This window comes from Panonychus citri, unplaced genomic scaffold (genome assembly GCF_014898815.1).
Source record: "Panonychus citri isolate SS breed McGregor unplaced genomic scaffold, ASM1489881v1 Contig00143, whole genome shotgun sequence".
NCBI lineage: Eukaryota > Metazoa > Arthropoda > Arachnida > Trombidiformes > Tetranychidae > Panonychus > Panonychus citri.
The window spans coordinates 1,274,610-1,300,499 of NW_026515548.1; the positions used below are offsets into that span (position 1 = coordinate 1,274,610).

At 32.2% G+C, this 25,890-nt stretch overlaps 5 protein-coding genes and 2 pseudogenes across 5 annotated transcripts; 5 read left to right on the plus strand and 2 right to left on the minus strand.

Moving 5' to 3' along the window:
• Window positions 1-9,370: 9,370 nt before the first annotated feature.
• Window positions 9,371-10,530, plus strand: LOC128396186 (NADH dehydrogenase [ubiquinone] 1 beta subcomplex subunit 3-like). The gene is given in 4 exon segments (XM_053356726.1): window positions 9,371-9,788; window positions 9,887-10,058; window positions 10,205-10,287; window positions 10,290-10,530. Coding segments are annotated over 3 exon segments (348 nt in total). The 5' UTR covers window positions 9,371-9,788; window positions 9,887-9,900; the 3' UTR covers window positions 10,397-10,530.
• Window positions 10,531-10,652: 122 nt separating this feature from the next.
• LOC128396162 (GPI transamidase component PIG-S-like) lies at window positions 10,653-12,782 on the plus strand. Its single transcript, XM_053356700.1, is given in 3 exon segments — window positions 10,653-11,205; window positions 11,208-11,492; window positions 11,558-12,782. Coding segments are annotated over 3 exon segments (1,677 nt in total). The 5' UTR covers window positions 10,653-10,841; the 3' UTR covers window positions 12,586-12,782.
• A 232-nt stretch (window positions 12,783-13,014) lies between these two features.
• LOC128396181 (transmembrane emp24 domain-containing protein 5-like) lies at window positions 13,015-14,864 on the plus strand. Its single transcript, XM_053356722.1, has 4 exons — window positions 13,015-13,330; window positions 13,485-13,605; window positions 14,156-14,301; window positions 14,379-14,864. The coding sequence occupies exons 1-4, from the start codon at window positions 13,133-13,135 to the stop codon at window positions 14,613-14,615; spliced, it is 702 nt and encodes a 233-aa protein (XP_053212697.1). The 5' UTR covers window positions 13,015-13,132; the 3' UTR covers window positions 14,616-14,864.
• Window positions 14,865-15,701: 837 nt separating this feature from the next.
• On the plus strand, window positions 15,702-19,645 carry LOC128396151 (uncharacterized). The gene is given in 4 exon segments (XM_053356689.1): window positions 15,702-16,430; window positions 16,500-17,770; window positions 17,773-19,155; window positions 19,246-19,645. Coding segments are annotated over 4 exon segments (3,216 nt in total). The 5' UTR covers window positions 15,702-15,936; the 3' UTR covers window positions 19,314-19,645.
• Window positions 19,646-19,697: 52 nt separating this feature from the next.
• Window positions 19,698-22,077, minus strand: LOC128396188 (leucine carboxyl methyltransferase 1-like). The gene is made up of 4 exons (XM_053356728.1): window positions 20,951-22,077; window positions 20,391-20,659; window positions 20,107-20,316; window positions 19,698-20,030 (listed from the first exon to the last, which is right to left on the minus strand). The coding sequence occupies exons 1-2, from the start codon at window positions 21,643-21,645 to the stop codon at window positions 20,398-20,400; spliced, it is 957 nt and encodes a 318-aa protein (XP_053212703.1). The 5' UTR covers window positions 21,646-22,077; the 3' UTR covers window positions 19,698-20,030; window positions 20,107-20,316; window positions 20,391-20,397.
• Window positions 22,078-22,254: 177 nt separating this feature from the next.
• Window positions 22,255-23,352, plus strand: LOC128396259 (procathepsin L-like; annotated as a pseudogene).
• A 3-nt stretch (window positions 23,353-23,355) lies between these two features.
• Window positions 23,356-25,716, minus strand: LOC128396176 (uncharacterized; annotated as a pseudogene).
• Between the last annotated feature and the right edge of the window lie 174 nt (window positions 25,717-25,890).

Here is a 25,890-nt window from a genome sequence, read left to right on the forward strand (position 1 = left end):
TTTTTCCTTAATCTTAATGGACATTCGTTGACATTTTGAAGGGTTTTACTGTGTGTTGATGTGATGAGAATGTTTTCTCAAATGTCAAGAGTTTTGTTTCTCTCTCTCTCTCTCTCTCACCACCTTAACAATAAGTGTGCGAATATGATGATGAGAGAGGGAAGACAAGGAAGATCAGTTTTTTTCTTCTCTTGTGGTTTTTTTTTCTTCATCTTCTTCCAGAGATTAGTGAACATTAATCTGGATTGATTTTTAATCGCATTACCCAGAAGCACTTATTGTCTATTATGGTGAGAGAAATGAAAGAGAGAGAGAGATGAAGATACAAAACTAATGATTGGATACCTAAATTAACTTGATTGATTTGTAACAATTTAATAATAATCACTGATAATCTCATGATTGTCATATTTTTTACCAATCATTAGGATATCAAGTTAATCCGTTTGACTTAAGGGCAACCGTTAGGTGATTATCTAATTGTAATCAGTGTTTTCTCATGATTTTTTTTTCTCGTATCATCGAGCACGTGTTTTGATTAGTTAAACAACAATTTGATTATTAATCTGATTGTTTCCTATTAATTTCTAATCAAATACCTAATCACATACAATTACAATTTGCCTACAAAGTAACAATCGCCCAATTACATTTCCGATCAACATTTGATTAACTTTTTGATATTCACCAAGTTATTGTTATTAAAAGTTTGACCAGTTGAAATTTCAAACAAACTGACCAATCAATTGAAACTGACCATTTTCAAGAAGCAAAAAACCTTCAATCAAAATTGAAAGAATATATTTTTTATTCTGATCATACAAAATTCATTATCAACAATTTAACTTTTTGATTGTCAAGACCTGAAAAAATTAAAATTAATTGTAACCTGTTGTATTAAACATGACGATGATTACAATGATCCATTCAATTGTTAAATAAACCCAACAATTAACTGAGCGAGAAAAAAAAGTAAATCAAATCTAAATAATGATTAACAATATTTTCACAAATAAACTTTGATTGAGTAAACAATTAACTAACTAATACATCACTTAATCATTAGCATTATTTTATCGGAATAATATGAGAATTCAAAACTTTATTGTCCATCAGAATGGTCAAGGTAAAAGTGACCAAAAACAGAGTAATAATTTCAATGGAAAAGGTAAATTGTTTCCAGGTAAGAATAACTAATCAATCGATTGATCATCATGATTAGTGATTAAATTTGGAGATGTAAATTGTCACCGAGATGAAGTAAACTAATAGTTGATCTCGAAGATGCTACAATTGAAGTTACTCCATTTTCCAATCAAATTGTTTGAATGTATTTTCATTTTCTCGTTCATTATTATAATCATCATGATTAACTATCCTCATCAATCAGAATTGTTAAGATTTTTACAACAAAAAGGTAATCACAACAATCAAAACAACAGTAATACAATAATAACATGTAAACACATTGATGTAAAAAAAAATTAAGGTGATGCCGATTGGTATTAATTTATTTACAATTTACTGATTGTTATTATCATCTACGTGACTTGTTGATTGAAGCGTAAGTTTATCATGAAATAGTTGATTGTTGATAATACTGATGATGAAGATAATAATGATAATGATGATGATGATTGAAGATAAAGGGAAAGTGACCTTGCGTGTGAGATTTCATTCATATACCTTGGGTCATTTTTAGTAAACTTTCATTCATCTTTACCTGAGTCATTGATGATTTTGTTTTCTCAATCATCATTATCATCTTGTTGTTGTTGATAAAAGTAAAGGTAACAAACTAACAATGAATAATTTACCCAAATAACAACAAGGTAAAAGTAAATTGACACTTGATGTTGTTTTCAGTGCGAGTCCTTGTTACCCTTCCAGCTCGAGTTACCTTTGTTACTATTCACTGGTCAGTCTTGACCTTTGTTACCCTATATTCGTATGTATTTTGACTCGTTTAGTCCTCAGTTCAGGTCATTATTAGCTCTCTCTCTCTCTCTCATAGTGACCTCCCGATCTTTTTAAATAATGACCTTTCACTCTTTACGTTTTCTTACCTTTCGCCTTTACCTTGATTCTTTTTTCTCTCTCTCTTTGGAATAAAAAAGAAAAGGTAAGTTTCTCCTTCTTGTGTCTGGTATCTGTCTCTCTCTCTCTCTCTATTTCTATTTTCTTCCTTCTCATCTTCATCTTCCTCCTGATCCTCTTCTCAACCCTAACCCTTTTCACTCCCTCTTTTCGTTGATTGTTTTCACTTTTACTTTTTTCACTTTCGTTTCATTAATTTACTTCGCTCTCTCTTTTCTTAACGATACCTGGCGGCAACATCGACTGCTCCTGACGCCGATTCTGTGGTGTTGTCGTCGCGATCAACACAATATGCAAATGAACCGTAACTCAACAGTTAAATGTTAGTCTGATTCCTTAATAGGTTGAGTTAATCATAAAAACGATTCCGGGACCACACCGTAAGCAACCAATTGATCACAATTCATTCATTTTCACTCCAATGAGTTTTACAATTTACTAAATTAATTTAACTTTTTTACTCATTTTTGCAAAGCATCAATAAACTCTGGCCTCCGCTTGATTATCAATCATAATCGTTATTATTTTTATTGCTGATAATCAATTGATTATCTGTTAATTACTTTCAATTTTTCACCTACTAATCAATACAAATTTTGTTGTACTCATATAATTTCAAGGTTATCTTTTAATTGTTACTAATATTCACTCATGTGAATAGGCAAATATCACAATCAATTAATTGTTCATTTCATAAGTCTCTTGTTTTTAATGTTGTTTAATCAATTGATTGATTGATTTGATGATAACAATTAGGGATGAATTTGAAATAATCATATTGACAAACAGTTTGTTGTTTAATCAATTGCAATTTAGTTGCAACTTAATCAAATCAGGAAGGTGCAATTTAATTTGATTATCAACCTTTTTTTTATATTTCAACCATTGATTTGATTGATTGATCATCTCACTAATAAATGATTAACTAATCAAGTTGCTTATAAACATTGATGATAAATTGTTATTTTATCACAATTTAATGTATACAAATTTTTTAAATGATCAATTGAAACTAAATTAATACTTTTAAATTGTGATAATAAATGTCCAGTAAATTGTTTATTAAATTGATCAACTCTAATCAAAGTTAATCGTTATATTAATGGTTCAGCTTTTCAATAGGATATGATATTGATTATCCAATTATGATTAACTAATTGATCAACAACATGACCTGACCTCTTCATTCAATCAAATTAACTTTAATCATGTTTCAATCTGATAATTGGTAATAACAAATTAGACTTATTAAAGGAGCAATTTGTTAATCTAGAAATGGAAATGGATTAAAATCAAATTGAGATTAATCCTTTTCTCTCACCTTTATGGTTAATCTGAAATTCATTGCAACAGATTATCATGAGATTATCATTACATATTGAGAGAGGATAAATTATGAGAGCGAGAGAGAGAGAGAGATGGAAATATAAACCCTTAATCTTTATCTTCTTACAACATAATCTTTCATCTTCATCCTCATCATTTAAATGATTATCATTGACTTTCACCTTTATCATCTTCTTCATCCTTCATCATCTTCATCATCATCTTCATCTTTATGTGTGTCGGCAAACAGTTGATGAGAAACTAAAGCTTTGTTTCCTATTCGATTGCACTTTGGTGGTCTTTTTATCTTCTCTTTCTTTTCTTTCTTATCATCATTATCATCTTATTAACTCTTTACCCTGAAAGACTTTTACCTTAACCTTTACCTTTTTTTTTCTTCTCTCTCTCTCTCTCTCTCTCAAACTCTCTTTCTTACCTGTTCATCAACTCGAATCCCAACCTCATCTTGTAAATATTGTTTTCTACTTTCAAATGGACAATCCTATTGATCGTTTACAATTAGTTAAAGTGTAGCTTGTCCCATAGTAAATAATTAACATCTATTAACAATTATTATCATAGTTACTTCAAGTGATAATCAACTAATAACAAGAAAGGGATTGATTAAGGGATTAGGGTCTTAATCTTCAATCTTTAGCTTTTCCTCTTTTCATCAATTAACATCATCGAATTGATCAAGTTAATTGTTAATTTTGTTTTTTTCTTTCGTTCTAATTGATTGGTTTGCACTGATTCCAATTGATTTCTCCAATTGTAGTGATAACTTTTTCTCCCCTTAATCTTGATAACTTTCACTTTCGCTATCTTTTCTCACCATCTTTCTTGTAATATCGCACTCGTATCTCATTAATTTCCTCCTTCATCATGTTAACAATACTCACACTCGGTGGGGTTTCCGAAGTCAACAGCCACGCCTTTGTCTCATCACAGGTAAGATGATCATCGGTAATGATAATGAATATGATGGGTAGACAATAGGAAGACTACAAGGAAGAGAAGATTATTATTTTTCTGTTTTTCAAAGAGGAGAAGATGAAGAGAAATCGATTTGTTATCATTGAGAAACAAATGACAGAGAAAAACCAAAATGATGTTACTATCAAGTCTCCAATGTTTATCCTTTAAGAGTAATGAGATTACCTGAGGACAGGTAAATGTTTGAACAAAGTGAAAGTTACCAAAAGGGCTTACCACAGGTAAGAAAACAAAGTGATTAGTGGGACTCTCTCTCTCTCTCTCTTTAGTCAAACTTAACCCAAAAATGTCACCTTAAAAATCAATCAGTTTCTTACTTATTTCTGTTGCTTACTAATGATTATAATTAACCAGAAATATGACAAACTTGTTTTCAGTCTTACCTGTTAATCCCTAATCTTAATCCTCAATTGGATAAGCTTGACCCTTCTACTTATTTTTATATTTACGTTGCAATTTTTTTATTTACTCACAATTTGTGTTCACCTTTTAATCAATTTGGATGACAAATGCAAAGGTAAACAGAACCTACCTGGTTAATTGTTACTTTTAATTGTGGACATGATTTGAAATTGTTTACAATTGCAAAAGTTATTAAAATTAAATTAATCAAAATTTTGTGGCAAATTGTTTTTTTCCTACTCTCATTCATTTGTAAATTATTTCTTCATCATTCTTACCTTTCTGTCTTTCCCTTGATCATCATTATCCTCATCATCCTCATCATCATCATCATCATCATCTCCCATCTCAATGATACTTTTTCACGTGAATTTGTATTGTCCCTCAGTTAAGATAATGATAAATGAAATGAAAGACAATCAATCAAATTTGGGTTACGTCAGATTGTAATTATAAGCCTAAAAATCAACATGAAGATGTATCATGATGAGAGAGTGAGAGAGATAATCATCTTCTCTCTACTTTTCGTTTTCTTCATGAATTATTTTTTTACTCTTTCTTTTCTTTTTCTGTCATCATGTTCATCTTTCCATCCACTGAGAGGTACAGAAACAGGGAGATGTAAGATGAGTATCTTTTCACAACGTTGGCATTTTCAAGATGGAAACAAACAGTAGGCACAAAGGAGAGAGAGAGAGAGAGAATCTCACCCTTATCTTCATCATCTTCATCAGAATCTTCACCCACATAATCATTTTCATCACTTTAGTTTCTCATATTGAATAATATGAAAGTGCGATGTGATAAAGTAAGAAGAGATGGAGAGACAGTAAAAGATGATGAAGATGAAGAAGGTGACAAGAGAGAGAGAGAAGCTCGAATGTTATCAATTTTCTTCATCATCACCAATACCAAATGATGATGAAAAAGAGACTAACTAGTGAGTCTCGAATCTCGAATCTCGAATCAAATTACCGTATAATAATGTTCTTATTAGGAAAACGCGTGCCTATGGAAATCGGATACCTTGACCGTAAGATTATATCCTCTTATCATCCTCTTCCTCCCTCTCATCCTAATCATCATCAGTAACAACAAAATATCACTACCTTTTCCTCATCATCTCCATCTCTCTCTCTCTCTCTCCCTCTATTTGCTTTGCTTCATTTGATTCATCTTCTTCTTTCTGATGGGATCAGGTAACAAATTATCTTCTCAAATCGGACTCTCTCTCTATCTATCTTCCAATAATGATGATGAAGATGATAATGATGATGATGATGCTCTTTTCATCTTCCTATTACTACAGTCAGAAAAAAAATTCTACTTTCATGTTTCCATTGTTTCCAATTGACTTGATTTGTATTGTTAAATCATCTTTTGTTATCCCTGCAATCCCTTTAACTGAATCAAAGAGTCAATTAGGATTTAACCTTAATAAACCAACAGCATATACACATACACACATACACATTATTTATTAATGATTTAATAGACTAACAACAAATAGATGGTAAAAAAATCAACTATTCAACCTCACAATTGAATTAACTGATCACACAATTTAATACATGATAATCCAAACATAACCCTAATTTTTTGCTTCCCAATAGACTTTCAATGAAAAAGTTACTAAAAACTTTCTCATTACTTTGGTCACTTTGATTGTCCATTTGTTCAGTAATTTTATGCTCAATATCAATTAAATGCATGACTAATTGACGATAATTATATTGATTTTGATGATAACAACAAGATAAGTGTAATAAACTGATCATCAACTATGTAAATATTGTTCACCACAATAGGTTGACATTATCATTTACTAATCTTTTCATTGTTAACAACAAAAGGTAATTGAAATTAACTGTGAAATGATGTGCATATATTTACAATGGTTGGTTATTATTATTATTGGTACAGGTAAGAAAATGATGATGATGAAAAGCTAGAAATTATATATTTGATAGTATAGAGAGTGAGAGAGACTGAGAGAGAAAATTACTTCGTTTTCTTGTTGTTGAGAAAAAGTTAAGAAAATAAATATTACTTTGACTAGGAGAAGAATTTTTTTCTCTCTCATCATCATCATCATCAACTTATTCTTGAAACTATAACCAGGAACTCGCTAAAGGTATGATGATGATGATGATGATGAAGAAACAAAAAAATCTGAAGAAAGATGAAGTTCCTTTTATAGTAATATGAGAGGGTCACTTTGGGATAATTGCTGTCAGATGATGAAGAAAAAGAAAAGAAAATGATAATGGTGATAAACCTTCCTTAAAGGTAACATCTCTCTCTCTCTCTCTCTCTCTCTCTCTCAAAAGTTGAAGATGAAAATTTATCATCTTTGAGATTCGATGAAAATTCAAGGGACTTTGTAAGTTTACGAGTAACAAGGTGATCGACTTGCAATCGATTGGCCTTTCTAACTTGTAACACATTTTGCTATTTTTTCACAGGTAAAAAATAAAACAAAAATTAAGGTTGAAAGGTAAAAATTTGGTGATGATGATGATGAGAGTGAATAAAAAAGTCAGGTAAGTGAAACTAGTGTTTACTGTAATTGTAGTGATATCGTATCCTTAATGATGCGGGTTGTTAGGCCTTAAGGGTAACAACAACATCGGAGACACCCCAACACACGGTAAATATACTGTATGATGAGGATGATGATGAGGATAAAGACAAAGGTAAATTGAAGGAGGAGGTAAAAAAGCAAAGAGTATATTTTGTTTTCATCAAACATTCGGTAAGAATTTCTCTCTCTCTCTCTTTACCATATTCTAGTACTCATCATCATCATCATCATCATCATCATCCTCTTGTACATCCTTCTCATCATTACTATGTGGTTAAAAGCATTTTCAAGATGATGAGAGTGAGAGAAAAGTTGTGAGAGAGACAGAGACAGAGTAAAGGGTAAAATTATCTATTTGGAAAAACGTCAAGAAAAAGAAGACGAAATGTAAAGGTAAAGGTAAATAATCAAGAGAAGAGAATAAAAAAAAAACGAGAAAAAGGTTAACCTGTATTTTACATATTTAAGAATTTAGAACCTTCACTTTGCTCATCATCTTCATCTTTCTTCCATATTCTCATCACTTATCATCCTCATCATCCTTGACTTTGTTATTCTGATCAACTCGATTTATAATTAATATGATTATTCAAATTTACTCTGAGCGCAATTCCATTGATTAATAGTTATTGGTTTTCATTTTCTCATCCAACTTGTTTAACTTAATTTTCTGGTTTCATTAAAAATTCACTTTCTAATTGTTGCCTATTGTTTACATAACAATTCACAATTTAACTAATTGCTGGTTAACAGAATAAATTATCTAGTAACTATTATAATTGTCTAATAAATTGTTGCACAAAAATAATTGATAATCGTGAACATTTGTCTCAAAAGGTGAACAAATAAAAAAAAGTATTGATATTATTATTTTGGAATCGATGTTATTATTTTTGCTTTTGTTTCGAGTTTGAAATTTTGAAATACTTTTAATGATGAAAAGTTATTGATAATTTTTACACATCAATTTTGGGTACTGGGCAGTTTGGTCATCGATATCAGGTACATATCTAGAATGATGGAAACACTAGTGACCGATGAGGGGTGAGCTTAATGACGGGTTTGGATGGACTTAATTCCAGTTATTTGCCATTCTTTCAATCGTGACTTTAGGCATAATCTTTCACTTCAATTCAAACAAAATTATATTTCTATTTTACTCACTTCTCTATCATCATCATCATCTTCTTCTTCTTCTTCATCTTCTTTTTCTGCTTCTCTCTCATAACTTTCCATGCAAATCGAGATCTTCTCTCTCTCTCTCTCCATCCTTCGCTTCCCGCCCTTTGTCTTGGTGGTAGAGAAGATTATATTTTTCTCTTCTCCTCCAACCAGAAAAAAATATTCTTCGTCTTCTTCACCTTTTCTCCCTCCTTTTCCTTATCTTCTTTATCATCTTTCTATTTTTTTTAAGACCTAAAGACTTTACATGATAATTTTCAGTTAGAATTCTCTCTCTCTCTCTCCCTTTTCGTATTCGTGTATGTCTACAATGTTGCTCTCTATTTTGGGACATCAATCATTCAAATGATAATTTTCTTGTGAATTTATTACCATCAATAAGTTGCACCTAAGAATTTTAATATCCTCGAACTTTCGGTAAATTTAAATGACAGAACTTTTTCTCAGAACAAAAAGAAAATAACAACAACAGTTGCAATCGAAAATATCATAATATCAACTACGAATCTCTCATCAAACATGTTTATTTTCTTGCACAAAGTACTGAGGAAATTCTTCACTAATCAAATCACTTTAATCTAACCAAATTCAATCAATAATCAATCAGTTCGCTATCAAATTAATTTTCAGTTTTTTTAGAACTTTTGTGAATGGTGGTGCCATCTGTCGACCAATTTGGTTAAAAATTCTTTTCCAATCAAATTTGCCGCTCAAATGATCACGTGATCGTTTTGTTGACTTTGATTAAAAATTGGAATTGATAATTTCTGTTGAAAGGTTTGTTACTTTTGCTTATTATTGTCCAATTAAATTGTAATTGTGATTAATATTATTGTTGTTTTTTGTCCTTTAGATGATCATCAATGTCAACAGAAGGTGATCAACCATTGGGTGAACATATAATATCAATTTTTGAACCAGTTTTGGTTAATTTAGAGGATCAGGTTTGTCGTGTTGAAAATAGTCAATTGGCATTGAAAGGTCAACTTGATGCTCTTCTGGACGCGTTAAGAATTTTAAAGGAGAACAGTGAAAAAGATCAATTTCTCAATATTTTAGAGGAAAAGTCTCGAAAATTGATTGCCCTAAAAAGGAAATTAACATTGGTACACACCTTATTGCAGAATAGTAACGAGCGTTGTCGTAAATTACTCGCATCTCATCCGATTGTTGAACAGTCTTAAAGGTATAAACAACAAAGGTAATTCTAATTCTAAGATTATTTTTGCTTTTCTATTCTAATCTTGGTTTTATTCTTATTTTACTTTCTCTTTGAATGATATTCTTTTTATGGTTTAGATATAAAAAACAATATGGGAGGACATGATGGTCATGGCTCAGGTCCCAACTTTCCTCATGGAGTTAAGATGCCTGATCCAAAACAATGGGATAAAATTGATGAAAATTTCCCTGAATTGATTAAATATCGTGATAGATTAGCAAGGAAAGGTCTTAAAGATCCATGGATTAGGTGGGTTACTTGTTTTAAATAGAGAAACTTATTAATATTAGCAGAGAGAAAGAGAAATCTAAATCAATTAATCAAGAAACTGTTTTCTCTTATAAGTAACATTTTTGGATTATAATTTTTTTATTCTTTACATGATTAATTTACAGAGATTATGCTTGGGCCTATGATGTAAGAAAAGTGAAACCTTGGGATGGATATAAAGCCTTTTTCAGTGGTTTCAAAATTGGACTTGCATGTTTCGCGCTATTGTTATTAAGAAAACCTTTTATGATAAACCGATTGACAGAACTGATCGTTATCCATTACTCCGAGAAAGGCAAGATCGCGAGTTCTCCTAAAAGTAGTAGTAAATTTATCAATCAAAAGTTAATTTAGTTTCTGTCATAATCAGAAAAACAAATGGATCCTTGTAAAATTTACTAAATCTTAATAATCTAAATAATTAAAGTTGAATCAAGAAAAACACTCTAAACCCAATAAACCTTTAACTCTTTCAATTAAAACCAAACGCGAACACAATAATAATCCTCTCTAATTACCAATAAGAAAAAACAATCAACCAAAATCAGAAGAAAACTGAATTAATTCAGTTAATCAAAATTTCACTTGAAGTTGTTTGGTCGACCCCCAATCATATGTTTACCTTCAAGTCTCAGTCTCAGTTGTTGATCTGATCGGTTTGTTGTGATTTCTAATTGAATCATTTGGATTTAAATTGTTTCGTTTTTTTCTGGTTAATTTTTATCATTTTTCTTTCCTTTGTGATAATTACAAGTGATCATCATGAAATTTGAATTAACTGAGAATTTGGAATCAACCGGATTGGATGAAAATAATGTTCCCGATGGTGAAAAGAGTGATGGTAAACATGATGGAGAGATTAACAGACTTGGCTTAATTTCTGCAATTTTCTATTTAATTGTTATCGTTTTGATCGGATTACCTGTTTGGATTAAGACTACATCACCTTCTAGATACAGTTTACCCGATGTGGCCTCTTTAATGGTCCATCTTCAAACTACCGTCAATTTGGTTGACATTAGTGTGGTTGTTTCTGTTGATTTGGATAAGGAATCATTGGCTTCTCAATTACCTCGGAATCATATCACTTCTGATGGCGGTGTTGCTTTTAACATCGATTGGAGGGTCAGAAAATGACCGCCGAAGAGGAGAAAGTTTGGACAAAGGCCAAATCATTGGAAAACTTTGACCGAGAATTGGGTAAACTGGAATCACACCAGAAACCTGGGAGACTTTACATCTTTCTGGTTGATATGAATTTCATACGGAAATTGGGAAAAACTGTGACCGTTTTGGGGTCGAATCGATTTGTTTACATTGGTGTTCGTGATGAAGAAATGAGTGTCATCGATGTTGATGAGGATAAATCGCTGGTCATGTTGATCTTGGACACTCTTGAGACAGTATTTGAAGGTAAGAACAACCCTTGACCTGTAAGAACAATTTTTCTATCATTGATTTTCTCTCTCATCTTCCAGGTAAATCTGATTCTTCATCGCTGATTTCCAATGACCAAGAAGAAAAAGAGAATATCAAATATCTATTAAATCGTGAATTAGATGTGATTGTCAATTTCATCAGTGAAAATATCGAAGATGCCGATTACAAGACGAAACAAATGATCTCAACCGCTCGGAAACTCGGCGAGGAAGCGTTTATCCAGCAAAGTGGAATATCAAATTTAATCTGGATCAATTTCATCAGTCAAATGGTTTATCATTGTTTTGATTCACAATTTATCGAGAAAAATTTGATCAATTCTGATGATCCAAATAGGAAGGAGCGTTTATTTGACCAATCCCATGTTGGCCTGTTACTTAATTCAATTGAATCAAGGATAGTTGAACCAAATACGAAAACAAGTTATCATCTCCATGTAATTATACCTTCATCATCATCTAGGAATCAATCAGTTTATTTTTACGATAAAAGTACCAAAGGAAAATCATTTGCCGTTTCAACCTCTCACCGAGCGGGTATATTTTTCTGGAACAAGGAGAACGACTTTAATCTGGCCTTTAAATCATTTGCTAGAAATTTAATCGGACTTTCATCAATCCAACCAATCAATTCAATAACTCGAAACATTTTCTTCACCAAATGGGAATTAGATTATCTTATGAGACAAATGACATTACAACAATTAGCGAAGACACTTTCATCACTCGAATCACTTGATAAACTATTGATTAAGGTGAAAAATATTGTCATTCTCAAGGAGATCGCCGATAAAATGAATCAAGCTGCTGATCTTTCTCATAAATCGATTGACCTTTTAGCCCAAGGGAATCTAATGAAAGCCTACGAATTAAGTAGTAAAGCCTTCGACGCCTCAGAAAGTGCTTTCTTTGATCCATCGCTACTTTCGAGGTTATATTTCCCGGAAGATCAAAAGTACGCTGTTTATTTCCCTCTTTTCCTGCCAATGTCCGTTCCCTTGACTCTATCAATTTGGCAGATAATTAAGCTCTATCTAAGTAAAAGAAAACACATCAAGCAAGATTAACCTCTTAATCCATCGGATTAAAGAGCGACCATCAAAATCTATCCCCATCTCTGTATATAATTTATATCTCTATTTATATACTTGATCAATTTTCCACGTTTACCAACAATCAATTAAAACGGGAATTTTAATTTTCACAAGTTAATTGTGATAATACAACAAAAAAAAAACTTCTTCTCTCCCAATCAATCGACTCACTTATTAATCTAAAAAGTTGATGAGAAAAAAAAAGTTTCTTTTCATATCGAACTCGCAATCAGACTAATTACATTGATGATTATTGTTGTTAGTTAATTACTCTGGTAATTAATGGAACTTTGTAAAGAGAGAACAAGATGGAGATGATGATGATAATTAGAGGAAAATGAGAGAGATGAAGGATGATGTTGGAAGATAAACTCGCACATTGGATGTTGCTTGTTTTTCTCAATTTCAACCAGTTGCAGTTTAGAATTGAAAATGAATACAAACTGAGAGTCTTTCGGTTCATCTGTTTACTTTTTGTTTCTCTTTTTTGTTTCGTTTGTTTTTCTTTTTCTTTGTGATAATGGCGAATGATTTTATTAATTTAACCTTAATTACTCTTTTGATTAACTGGACATTCGGTTTAATTGGTTGTGAAACTTATCCAAGTCCAGAGAAATTAGGATTTGCTTACGAATTCAAGATCCACATTGATGCAGGTAGAGAAGAGTGTTTTTACCAACTGGTTCAATCCCATTCAACTCTCTACGTGGCATTTCAGGTAACCTTTTTTTAATTGTTTTCTTTAATTTTCTTTTCTTTCTATTTAATTTATTATTCGTTTCTCTGTTGGTTTTACCTGTCGATTGTTGATTAATTGTTTTCTTCTCATTGTCTTTTGTCTTTTTGTCACATTTTCTTCCATATGTTAACAGGTTATGAGAGGTGGTGATAGTAAAGCTGGATTCTTAATAAGAGAACCTACTGGACAGACAATTTTACCATATAAATGGTCCGAAAATGCTGAACACGAGGAATCATCCGTACAAAATGGAGGTAAACAATCAGTTTAATCATCAAGAAAATCACTGAATCAATAATCTAAAGGGTTAATCATCAGTGTTGTTGTCAATCCATCAATAGGAAGAGACAAAGACAATAGTCAAAATTGAAGAGAAAATATTAATTTTTCATTATCTTTTCTATTCTATTTTGACAATTAGTTATCATCCATCTTGATTAGAATTGATTATATTCAATCAGCTATTAATTCCTTGTCTGATTGTCTCATTTAGATGATTTTAATGGTAGTATTTAAGGTAAACAATACCGGCTTCATCTTGAGGAAAAGTCAAACATTTGAGCGCAAAAATTTCAAATTGAATTTTTTCAGATTCGATTATTGATTTAATTGTAGTTATCATTTCTGATTGATTTCTACGATTGAATTTTGCTTTGTGGTAGAATGGTTATTGGTGTTAAATTGTTACCGAACAATCAGTTGATTCACATTAATTCCTTGATTATGGTTAACCAAAGTTTCATTAACCTTTAACTCTTTCCACTCAAAGAAAAAGATGATTAATTAATTACTTTTTTCTTACAGGTTATTATCAATTCTGTATTGACAATTCACTTTCACGATTCGCATCTAAATTGGTCAGTCTCTATGTGGCCTCTTACAAGAGAGACGAATGGGACAAATACATTTCCGAACTGACAGCAAATGATGTGACCGTTACCAACTTTACGGTAATGAATTTTTTTCTGTCCAATTGTCGATTTGAACATTTCAACTTATCGATTGGTTTATTTTTTGATTCTCTTAGGCTTCGCTATCAAATGTTGATAAAAACATTGGAACCATGTTGAAAAATTTGGACCAATCTCGTCGTCATCAGTCCCACGATTGGTACCTTGTCGATGGTAACAATAGATACATTCAGAATTGGTCGATCGCTCAGTGTTTGATTATCGTTATTTCATCGGTAGTCCAAGTATTTGCCGTTAAAAGGTTCTTCATGGCCGATGAGAAATCTTCCTCTTTCGGAAAACCTCGAGCTTAAAGATAATTAACTAATTAATCTTATCGTTTCAATCGTCACATCACAATTATCACCATCATCATCCAAGATCTTCAGTCTCTCTCTCTCTTTCTTTCAATCTCCAATTCCAATTCCAATTTGTAAATGAAATCCTTTTGTAATCAACTCTTATTTTCATCATTATGATTTCAACAATCAAACTAAACTTGTTAATTGTTATCAAAGACAATTAATATTCATCCATGGGTATTAAATATTTTGCAAATGATACTGGACAAACTCATCATCACCATCATTACCAATTAGTATTACATTTAAATTGTTCATCATAATTATCAACTGTTATTCAAATTGGCCAATTTTAAATTGTTGATTTAATTACTGATGAAAATGTAATTTCCAAGCTAACAATTGGTGTTAATTTTTCTTGTTCCAAGTAACAATTTAAATAATCATCGTGATCCAACTAATCATCATTTTTTTGCCAAAATCATAAAAGATAATTGTTCAACCTCTCTGATTCTGTGTAAATTAACAATTAACAAATTGATCAAATTAAAATGAATAAATTTCTTCAATGAAAACAAAAAAAAGTCCAATGAACTTTTCCACTAGTTAACCATCAATGTCCATTTGTAATTGTAATTAACTAACAGAAGGTAAATCATTCTAATGATGCAGAAAATAACGTAATCATGATGATAATTATTCCAATTGTATAACAAGTTAACCTTCAATCAATTAATGAAGCAATTAAATCCACAAGGTGATCAAGATTTACTAAACCAGAATCCCGATCAAGACAAGAAGGACATTTGCTCGTAAATTGTACTAATTGTAATCCAAATTGCAACGAAACAAATATTAATCTTTGATTAAGAATGTAAATTAAATTTCCAACCAAAAAACAAACCGAAAATCAACTAAATCAAAAGATAATCAATGGAAAATTTTTATCAACAATTAGGATAATCAATTTAATCTCAGTAACAGTAACATGTTTGCACTTTACTTTGTGTGTGTGTTTGCTCATTGTGTCTGTTAATCTGTTAATCTGATCAATTGTGCTTAAGAAAAACAATAACCAATCATTCATCCTCTGTTGTTGGTCTTGTTGTTGTTTAGTTGTTTTCACATTTAAAGCTCAACTTTTTGTTGCTTTGTTGTGATTTTAATTTTCCTTGTGTCACAATTTAAATGTTGATCCTCAATTGGAAGATTAATTGTTGATTAAATTGTTACTTGTGTGAGTTTAACTCGGTTCCTTTACTCATCCAATCTCTTTCCAATTGCATCATTTTTGTTTTCATCTTTTCTTTGTTGAAAGTTTTTTTTGTTGATTATGAACTCAAAGGATAATAATGTTTCTTGTGAATTTATCTGTGAATGGTTTGATTTCCTGAGAATTTGGATTAATCATGATTCTGATGATCATGATGATGAAGATGATGCTGGTTGTTGTCAGGGTGTTGTTGATTTCAGGATAAATAATACCAAAAGTGACCAGGATAATGATGAAGGAGAAACTTGTTGTAATCTGACCAATGGTTATCAACATGATGGTGGACATGATGAGAGTCCAAGAGTGACCAATGTTTCCTGTTTTAATTGTGATGATAATTTCCTCTACTTTGGTACAAATACCGGGTGGATTTATTGTTTCCCTCGTGGGGAAAAACAGGCCAAAGGTCCGCTTTTTGAACGTCACCCAGTTAAATGTCAAATCATCGGCATCGACTTGCCCGATGAAAACGTTGTCTCACTTTTACTACCTCATGGATTCATCATGTTCAATTTTGTCCGAAATGAGATAATCTATTCCTGGTCAATTCCAAGGTAAAATTGTCTCACTATTTGCTTTGTTCTGATTAGCTAATTGTTTCCAAATTTCTCTCCTTCAAATAGATCCAGTGATGAATCAAATCCTCTTCCTTCAATGGTCACTTCTAAGTGTATCTATGATAATACTCGACATCGATATCATGTTTTCACCGGTGATTCTATTGGTACAATTAGATGTCACAATGTTATCGAAGATGAAACAATGACCATATTCAGTGAAGATAAACAGGAAGATGACCATGACCATACAATCGTACAAATTGATGTTTACAGTCCTGATCTACTTTTGGTCTCTAGTTGTTTCCGATCACTTATCCTTTGGAAAAGTTTATCCGATTCTTGGTCAATCATTCAGATTGGTCGAAATGTTAGAAAAGTTTGTGGTCAGTATGGGGCAGTTTTCCATCGAGAGGGTAACACCGTGATCGCCTCTCGTCCATCAATGCACCTGATTAAGGCCAATACAACCGATGGAAGTGTCGTTCAAACATTTAAACTGAAAAATGTTGTCCCATTGAAAACATTGAATCTCTTTAAGGAACCGGTCACTCCAGAGGAAAATCATTTACCCTACAGATCAACAATGACCACAACAACAACGACAACAAACCAAACAACACCTTCATCAACAACGACAACACCAAACTTATCACCCGCTCCATCAACTTTATCCTTAAATTGTAACAATTTATTCAACTTTGGTCATCTGATGCCGATACAGATTAACGATGAGGATTACATTTGCTCATGGAATTCACATTCATTGTTGATCATCAAAATGGACGGCACTTTGCTGGTCAAGGAATATTCATCGGTCAAGATAATCGATGCCAATGTTTCCCGAACTCCAGGTTATCGGGATGTTATTATTTTACGTGAAGATTGGACTTTGTTTCGAATCCGTTTTCTGATCAAAAAAGAGTTCGTCAAATCAAAGGCCACTGATTATGGTTTAGGTGAAGTTCTGAAAGGTACACTTGGTATTCAGAATTTAACTAATCTTCCAACTCAAGCTCTTAATTCACTTGAAGGGGAAATTAAAAAGATTTACTCGCTAATGTCCGATAAGATTTACGAAGGTACAGAGAAACTGTTGAACTATACGACCTTCGATCAGCTGAATGTTCTTCGTCGAAATAGTTCAGTGGAAAATGAAAATTCGGAGAGAGATGAACTTTCTGGTAAAACAAGTTCATTGGAATCATCTGAAAATGATCAAGAGGCTGAAGGTAAAAACGAAGATGAAAGTTTGTTCAAATCAACGAGTCCTCTTTATATCCATGAGAAATTATCGAGAAAAAGTTCAGTCAACTCTCGATTCAAAGTTGATTCTGAAGCGAGGAAAATATTCTATTCTCAAGAGATTCTCATGTTCGATCATCATCAATTTCGAAGGAGGTAATCGCAGACTCACAATCGACGAAAGATGATAATCAAGTTACGAACGAATGTTGTTTCGACAATTGTGATTCTCCCCAAGATGAACCTTTAACTAGTCCAATGAAAGTAAACAATTCTGACGATGATGAGACAATTGAACCAAATCAACAATCAACAAGGAAAAGTTTGGCCTCCGAAGTATTTACTCTTGATGGCCTAGAATTGACCAAAAAGTTTAATCAATCAAGTGGATCTTCTTATGCATCCGAAATCAAGACTGATATGATTCGCGAAGGTGACATAATATTCAATAATATTGGATTTTTGGACAAAAACGATCATCTTGAAAGTCGACACTTATTGGACTGTATCGATTCTGGTCCGAAAATGTTGATCGATAATTTTTCACCGGATGAAACAAATTCTGTTCAGGAATCAACTGAGAGATCAGATGAAACGGATTCGCAATCAAATATTATCGAAGTAAATTGTCTTCCAATTCGTGAAGTCCGACCAATTAAACATGTCGACTGGCAAAGGGCAATTGAAAGTACTCATAATTCAGACCAATTTGAGATCAATCGTTTCTGTGCCTCCGGTTATTCCGATGTGGAAACTTCGGCCTACGTTTGGTTATCTTGTATTTCAAAGGGTCGACCTAAGCTCGTTTATTATCCCTACTTTGAATCGCTTCGTCTTCCACCGGGTAACAATAAAAGCTTCACCGTTGGTGCTAATAGGAATAAAATTTATCTACTCAACGAAGATAATGAACTTTGGTTCCGTGAGGGTGTTGACGAACCAGGATTAGCAATAGCTCCAATTTTAAGCACTTTAGCTACAAGATGGACGAAAATTAGTAAACCAAAATCAACGATCAACTTTCACAATTTTTCCCTCTGTTCATCAGATCAACTTGGTTGGTTTTGCGACACTAACGGCGATGTCTGGTTAAACAAACTGCTAACGGGATCTTGGAGTAAAATTCACCACGATTCTGATAATCGTTTCCATGTTGATAATGTTCAAATTTGTCCAACAGATTCATCAATGGTTTGGTGCATCGATAATAGAAATCAACTGTTCGTGAGAGCGGGTATATTTAACACTCGAGGAGATGCCGATGAACATATCGGTGGAATGGCCTGGTTACCCGTACACACCCCGGTTGAAGTGACCTCAATCACTGTCGCTAATAATAGTGTTTGGATTCTTAGTAGTCAAAGTAATCGTATCTTCAAACGGATCGGTATTCAACCTCCGTCCAGTTACGTTGGTACTGATTGGCAAGAAATTAGATCTCCCACCTTGATTAAAGATTCACTAAAGGATATCTCAGGTAATTAACTTAATTCTCTCTCTTAATCACTGTAACACAATTAGATAATTTATCTGAGTGGTTAATTAATTTCTTTTATCTTTTTAATAGCTTCGCTAAATGGTGATATTTGGTTACTTACTCAACAAGGTTCAATTTGGCAACTCTGTGATTCTTAATCAACTTGATTGTCTTTAATTCAATTGGATTAGTTACTTAATTAAGGTACAAATTATTTCGTCCCTTCGACAATAGGCCACTTAATATATCTGCTTAAATCGATGCCATTAATTGACAATTTTTGTTAAGCTCGATCTCAATTCAAGAGAAATTAATTGTTCAACAATTTCTTTATTGTCTTTATATATACAATAGATTTTTTTTCCTTCACAATTTGTTAATTGCTCTCAAATTGTGTCCTCTATTTTTTCATAGTACATGACTAACTTTTTGATATATCGATCTCTCAATAGTAAATTGAAAATTAAATGAATCATTTACGATCAATTGATTTTGGTTTGTTTCTTTAATTCAATTCATTTATATTATTACAATCAATTTAATGGTAATACTTGTTTTATATTGACAACAATAAGAAAATGAGATTTGATTAAATATTTAAATTGAATCAATTATTAGATGAACACTTATTAAAATTTAGAAAGACAAGACAATTTATGGGTTAATTGTTGTATCGGGAGATATTATTACAATAGAAACATTGATTCTCATTGTAATTAAAAATATTCTCATTGATTGTAATGGACTGAAAACGAAATTCGGACGAAATTATTTTTTAATCAACATTCAAATTCCAATTCTTGAATCAGGAAAATGGTTCACACAATATCGATAGGAAAACGAAACCAATCATATTCTTAATTGTACTCGATCATCTGGTAAAATTGAATAAGAAATTAAACTTTTTGTTTTCAATTGAACAATCAAATCAGTGGAAATTCATTCACTCACCATGAACAATTTACAGTTAGATAAGTTTGATTAGTGTCCAATGGATAAAATTGAAACGAAAATTAATAATATTCATTAATATTTGGCATTAAATTTGCAATTAAATTCCGTTCATCAAATGACTAGAAATTGAATACGAGAAAATTAATCCAGTGAGTAAAATTCAATCTCTTGTTATGACAATTAAATCACATGAGTCCAGAATCATAACTGTAAATATATAAGAAGAAACAACAAATTAGATGTTAATCAATGAGACAATTAAAGTGGAAAAATAAACTTACAAATTGATCAGAATTCAACCTTAAAATTTGGGAGATTTTTTTTCGCCACAACAAGACAATAATGAGTTAATAGTTGTTCCAATAAATTGGCTTCATCGAGAAATTCAATGTTCTCAATACGATGCAATTCGTTAGGTGGAATTCCGAATCGATAAACATGGTACATGTCCCAGGCTTCGACATTGTCCCAACCATTGCAAATGAAACGGGACTTTTGACTTTCCAAATCTTTACACGAATCCAAATCAAGCAGTTCGACATCTCTTTGCCTTAAATTATCAACCATAATTTGACCAAATCGGTCAAATATGTTGATCTGTTCATAGTTAATGAAAGCGGGTTGAGTGAAATTAGCTGATATCCAGGCGATTAAATTGTTTGAATGTTCAACCGTCATGTAGATGAGTACACACTCGGCGATAAATAGGTTGGCAATTCTTTATCAAGATGACATCATGTCCCAGGCTTCGACATTGTCCCAACCATTGCAAATGAAACGGGACTTTTGACTTTCCAAATCTTTACACGAATCCAAATCAAGCAGTTCGACATCTCTTTGCCTTAAATTATCAACCATAATTTGACCAAATCGGTCAAATATGTTGATCTGTTCATAGTTAATGAAAGCGGGTTGAGTGAAATTAGCTGATATCCAGGCGATTAAATTGTTTGAATGTTCAACCGTCATGTAGATGAGTACACACTCGGCGATAAATAGAGTTGGCAATTCTTTATCAAGATGACATTCGGTCAACAATTTGGTTGATAAACTATTTGTATCACGTAGGTCAACTGGTATCAATTTGTAAACATTTGATTGCAATTCCATTGGATTAAATTGAATATCATCACCAAGGGAAGATAATAATTTTGGACGATGTCGAATGTGAAATATTTTCCTTGATGTGATACCATATAAATCAACATCAACAAAGTGTTTAATTAAAGATGAATCAACATTTCTATCGGTATCACCGCCATCATTGTTGTCCATTAATCTCCAATAAAGTGTATCAAATCCACATCCTAGGTTAACAATTTGACACTGTTTACCTTGACCTTTAACGGAGGCAAGAAATTTCTCAATAATTATCTTAATTGCGGCAACACGAGCAAAATAACCTCGATTAATTTCAGGAGTTTTTCGTTCAATATGAGGAGTCCCTCTGGAGAAAAGATCAATATAAGGATCTTGCCAATAACCTAATTTGATTGCAGCTCTTTTACAGTTGGTACAATCATCGTTGGTAATCATCTTGGAAGGGAACAAATCAATCAAATTAAAATGGAAACGAAAAGAAAAAAACTAATACAAAAAAAGAATATAAAATTTCAAGGAAAATAAATAAACAATTTAAAGAAATGAGAAAAAAAATCACATGATCGAAGCTTCGTCAAGTGTCTCCACCTGTTGTGCAGATTTTAAACCAAAACTCGAATTCACATTTGCCCAAAGAGATCGATGACTAAAGGCCCTTTTTGCAGCCCTGGGCCTTATAGATTGTCAAGGTGATACTAAATTGTCATAGTTAAAATTCAAGGTCATTTTGGTCATTGATGAAATAACATATCTCAAGGTCATTTGAAGGTATTTTCTTAAAGAGACATATTTCAAAACATTAATGTAAAGTTACTAACTCGACTAGATTCTAGAACACCCCGACCTCAGATCTTAAAAATCATATCAAAGATCAGAAAAATTTTCAAAGTATAGCTATATATCCACATACTAGTCACATTCATTCTTTTCTTAGTCCACGAAAACGTTTGGTTCGAAAGTAACAGTTCACCAAAGTTGTATTTTTGCAAAAACCCTATGGGAGAACGAGAAGTTTTATATCTTTGTATTGAAACATATAAATAGATGACAAATAGTCCCAGTCGTCGAGTTTGGTCATCAGATGACCTTGAAACATTAAATGACCATAATGACCTTGATATTAAAATGTAACAATCGAGTAAGTGATTGAATAATTGATAACTTCAAACATTAAAATCGATTTTCAGTACTAATCTGGAAAAAATTAATGCCCATAACCGAGAAGCTGACAATGGAGTTCACACTTACCAATTGGAAATCAACAAGTTTGCTGATTTGTTAAGTATTCAATTAATCATCTACTTGATAGTTTATACTAAACGGGATTTTCGCTTCCACTGTTTAGACCGCAGAGGAATTCAAAGTTACTCGACTTGGTTACAAATCAATCCACCGAAAGCCCGCTCCCCTGACTCACAACATCAATTTTACCCAATCTGTTCCTGAATCCATTGATTGGCGAAAATCAATCGTCACAGAGTTCAGAGATCAAGGTCAATGTGGTTCAAACTGGACATTCTTCTTGCAGCTAATGCACAAAAAACCGGTAAATTAGTCTCACTTTCTGAGCAAAATTTGGTTGATTGTTCATGAAAACAAGGAAATCAAGGTTGTGATGGTGGTTTAATGGACTACGCTTTGGATTACGTCAAATCCAACAAAGGTGTTGACACTGAAACCATTGGTAATTTTCAGTCACTTGAGATCAATCGTATTGCTCGCATTTCTAATTTCCTAATTCTGTTCCTACTGTTTCAGATTCGCTCCAATTCCGCTCATGTATATCTATTCGAAGTATCAAGTTCAGCTATCGTTTTTTATCTTCGATCAATCTTCCAATTGACACTGTGAGTGTGATTGCAAAGTTCTAACTCGAACTTTTTAGTAGTTAGTTTCAATTTCTACATTTAATATTTAATAAGAATTTCAGATTATTGGTAACAAGTTGAAAATAGGCTTTTCTTATTTTCCCCCAATACTGTTCGAAACGCGAACTAACGAAATGTCCGCTAACCGTTCAGCTTCTCCTTTATTGACTGAATTTGGCGGATTATTGAAAAGAATCCAGTTGATTGTTTGTCTTTTCAAAGTACCAAGTTCAGAAATTTGCAATAGTTTATATAGTTTCTAATCGACAATTGGCTAAGAATATTAAATTTTTGTTTTATTCAATTTTTCCAAATAGTCATGGATCTAGCTCTCTAGCCAATTGAATTGATTGTTCAATTGATTAATTTTTTCATGAGATGTTGATACAATAATAAATGTTTCATAAATAGCAATTTAAACGAGGAGTTTACAGTTTCAAATGCTGGCATTTTGATGTTGCATGAAATTAATACAATTTAAGCGAAAATTTCAGGTTGGAATGATGATCGATTGTTTTGAGATGATTAAGATGAGAAGGAAGTTGATTGTTGCAAAAGGAAGAGGAATGTTAATCATATGGATTTACAGCGAAAAATGATCAACATGATGAGAGTTTTGTTAATAGTATTCCAATAAAAGAATGATTAACTTTGCTTCTTTTTCTTGTATCAATTAATAATCGAAACTTGTTAAATTGATGTCCAGTTCTTCGTCGAAGATCTTGAAAAATTCAGAATTAATATGATAAATTCCGCACTTGGCAAGAAGTCGATAAAGATATTGTTTCTCTCCTGGTCCAGTTTTCAAACGAAGGTGATTCTTTTGCTCATCAACGATCCTCCAAATGCTTTCCAATCGAAACCAGTTCGTTTACTTTTACCCAACTTTTGGTGGAAAGTTTTTACCAGATCAACATAATCGTCTTCTAATCTCATCCCGAGATCTTTGTAAGTTTTGGATAAACGGGTAACATCAGTCCAATAGTTCGGTGTGTCGTCTTTACTTTCAAAATCACATTCTTTGGTCTGAGAACGAAGAGAGAGAAAAAATCAAATTAATATTAACAATTAAGACAAATCGAAAAGTCAATCCAGAATGAAATCAATTCATTCAATGAACGAGATCAAATGTAAACAAGATAAATCAACAAGTTTCTTTGATAATTTGCTAATTGTTTTGTACATCTTACATATTGATTACTCATTGTAAGTTGTTCAACACAATTAGTAAATATTGAGTTGAAGAAACAATTAAATCAGACACTTGAGTATCAAATTGTCAACAAGCCAATAAGATAAATTTCCAGAAATATAATAAAGCTAAGTGTTGATCAATTTTTCTTACTCTATGGTTAATATAACAATCAATTGACCTTTAAGACAATCGATTTGATTTTTTCTTGTGATTTTCCTATCATGTTAATTACCTCAGTTCCAGCGGTATTATCACAATGAGCAACGAACTCCCATCGCTCTTTAGGTGTACAACTTTTCGCAGGACTAGGAACATCGCAACAAACAATATCGACATTATTCAAAGCGGTATCATCTGAAAAAGAGAATAGAAAATGTTGTTGTATTAAATGATGGTAATTTCCAGTGAACAATTGATCAGAACTGGAGAATATGCTACTCACCATTATCGAGAACATCTTTTCTTTGCCAGCTCTCAACTAATGTTCTTAAGCCACAAATTGCTGTTCGCCTGGGGCACAACGATTTAGTTAACCATTTACCCCAAATGGTACCATCACCTTCATGAACCAATCGATCAGAACAAATCATCCGAAGGTTATTAGCAGCAGTATCATCTAGGATTCCTTGGCTTTTCTCAACTCTCAATTGAATTCCAATTGCTGTTGAATTATCAACACAAGAATATACTTGACCCCATGTTCCCCAATAACCTTGACGAGAGGTGATAAAGTGATTTCTATCAAAGGTTTCACCAATTTCTCCACAGAAGAATCGAATTGAATTTAATCCAGTATCATCACCAAATTCACCTCTCGGTGATTCAACCTGTAATTGGAAAGCATTGACAAACTGACCAGCAGGACAATATTCCCAATCACCCCAACTACCGAAATCAGAGTATCGAGGTGTATAGATAATGTGCTCACCAAGACAGATTAGGAAGCCTAAATGAGAATAAAAAAGAAAAAAAATCAAAAACAATGACCATTAATTGAAAGGAAAAAGGGAAAACCATTGATACGGTTTACATAAACAAAGAAAAACATTAAACATAAGGCTCAATTTAATGAGAACTTGGTGGATTATTGAAATGTAATTAGAATAGTAAACTGATACTTACACTGAGCAATTGAAAGAATTAAGAAAATGCTTGAGACAAACATGATTTATGGCGATCTAATTGTGAGAATGGAAAATAAAAAATAAGCTTAAGAGGCTTTTCACTTTTGGTTGTGTTGTTTGCGCTGGAAAATTAGTTAATCACATGAAATTTAGATTCTAAATTGTTGAACTTGGAAAGGTCAAGATGAGAGAATGTATCAGTTAAAAAGGATTAGTTAATTGTGATAATTGTGGACAACAAGGGGAGAAATAAAGGAAGAGAGAGAGAGAGAAACATTTGATTTCCAAGAATCAAGAAGTTGTTGTTGTTGTTTTGAGAAGAGAAAGAGAAATGAAGAAAGAGAAGAAAAGAAAGAGGAGAAAAAAAGAAAGAGAAAAACAAGGAAAAGAATTTGATTGACAATTAATGGTTAGAATTTAATTGTCAGGGTGATAGGCGATTTGGTGAACAAGTTAATTAAGATGAGAATCAAAGGGTAATCAAGTTATCGGT

Excerpts from the sequence above, each read along its gene's own strand:
- LOC128396181 (XM_053356722.1), top strand. The coding sequence starts at position 13,133 with ATGGCGAATGATTTTATTAATTTAACCTTAATTACTCTTTTGATTAAC. Across the intron at positions 13,331-13,484 it reads CTCTCTACGTGGCATTTCAG|GTTATGAGAGGTGGTGATAG; the intron begins GTAACCTTTTTT and ends ATATGTTAACAG. Across the intron at positions 13,606-14,155 it reads ATCATCCGTACAAAATGGAG|GTTATTATCAATTCTGTATT; the intron begins GTAAACAATCAG and ends TTTTTCTTACAG.
- LOC128396188 (XM_053356728.1), bottom strand. The coding sequence starts at position 21,645 with ATGATTACCAACGATGATTGTACCAACTGTAAAAGAGCTGCAATCAAA. Across the intron at positions 20,660-20,950 it reads ATTATGGTTGATAATTTAAG|GCAAAGAGATGTCGAACTGC; the intron begins GCAAAGAGATGT and ends TGATAATTTAAG.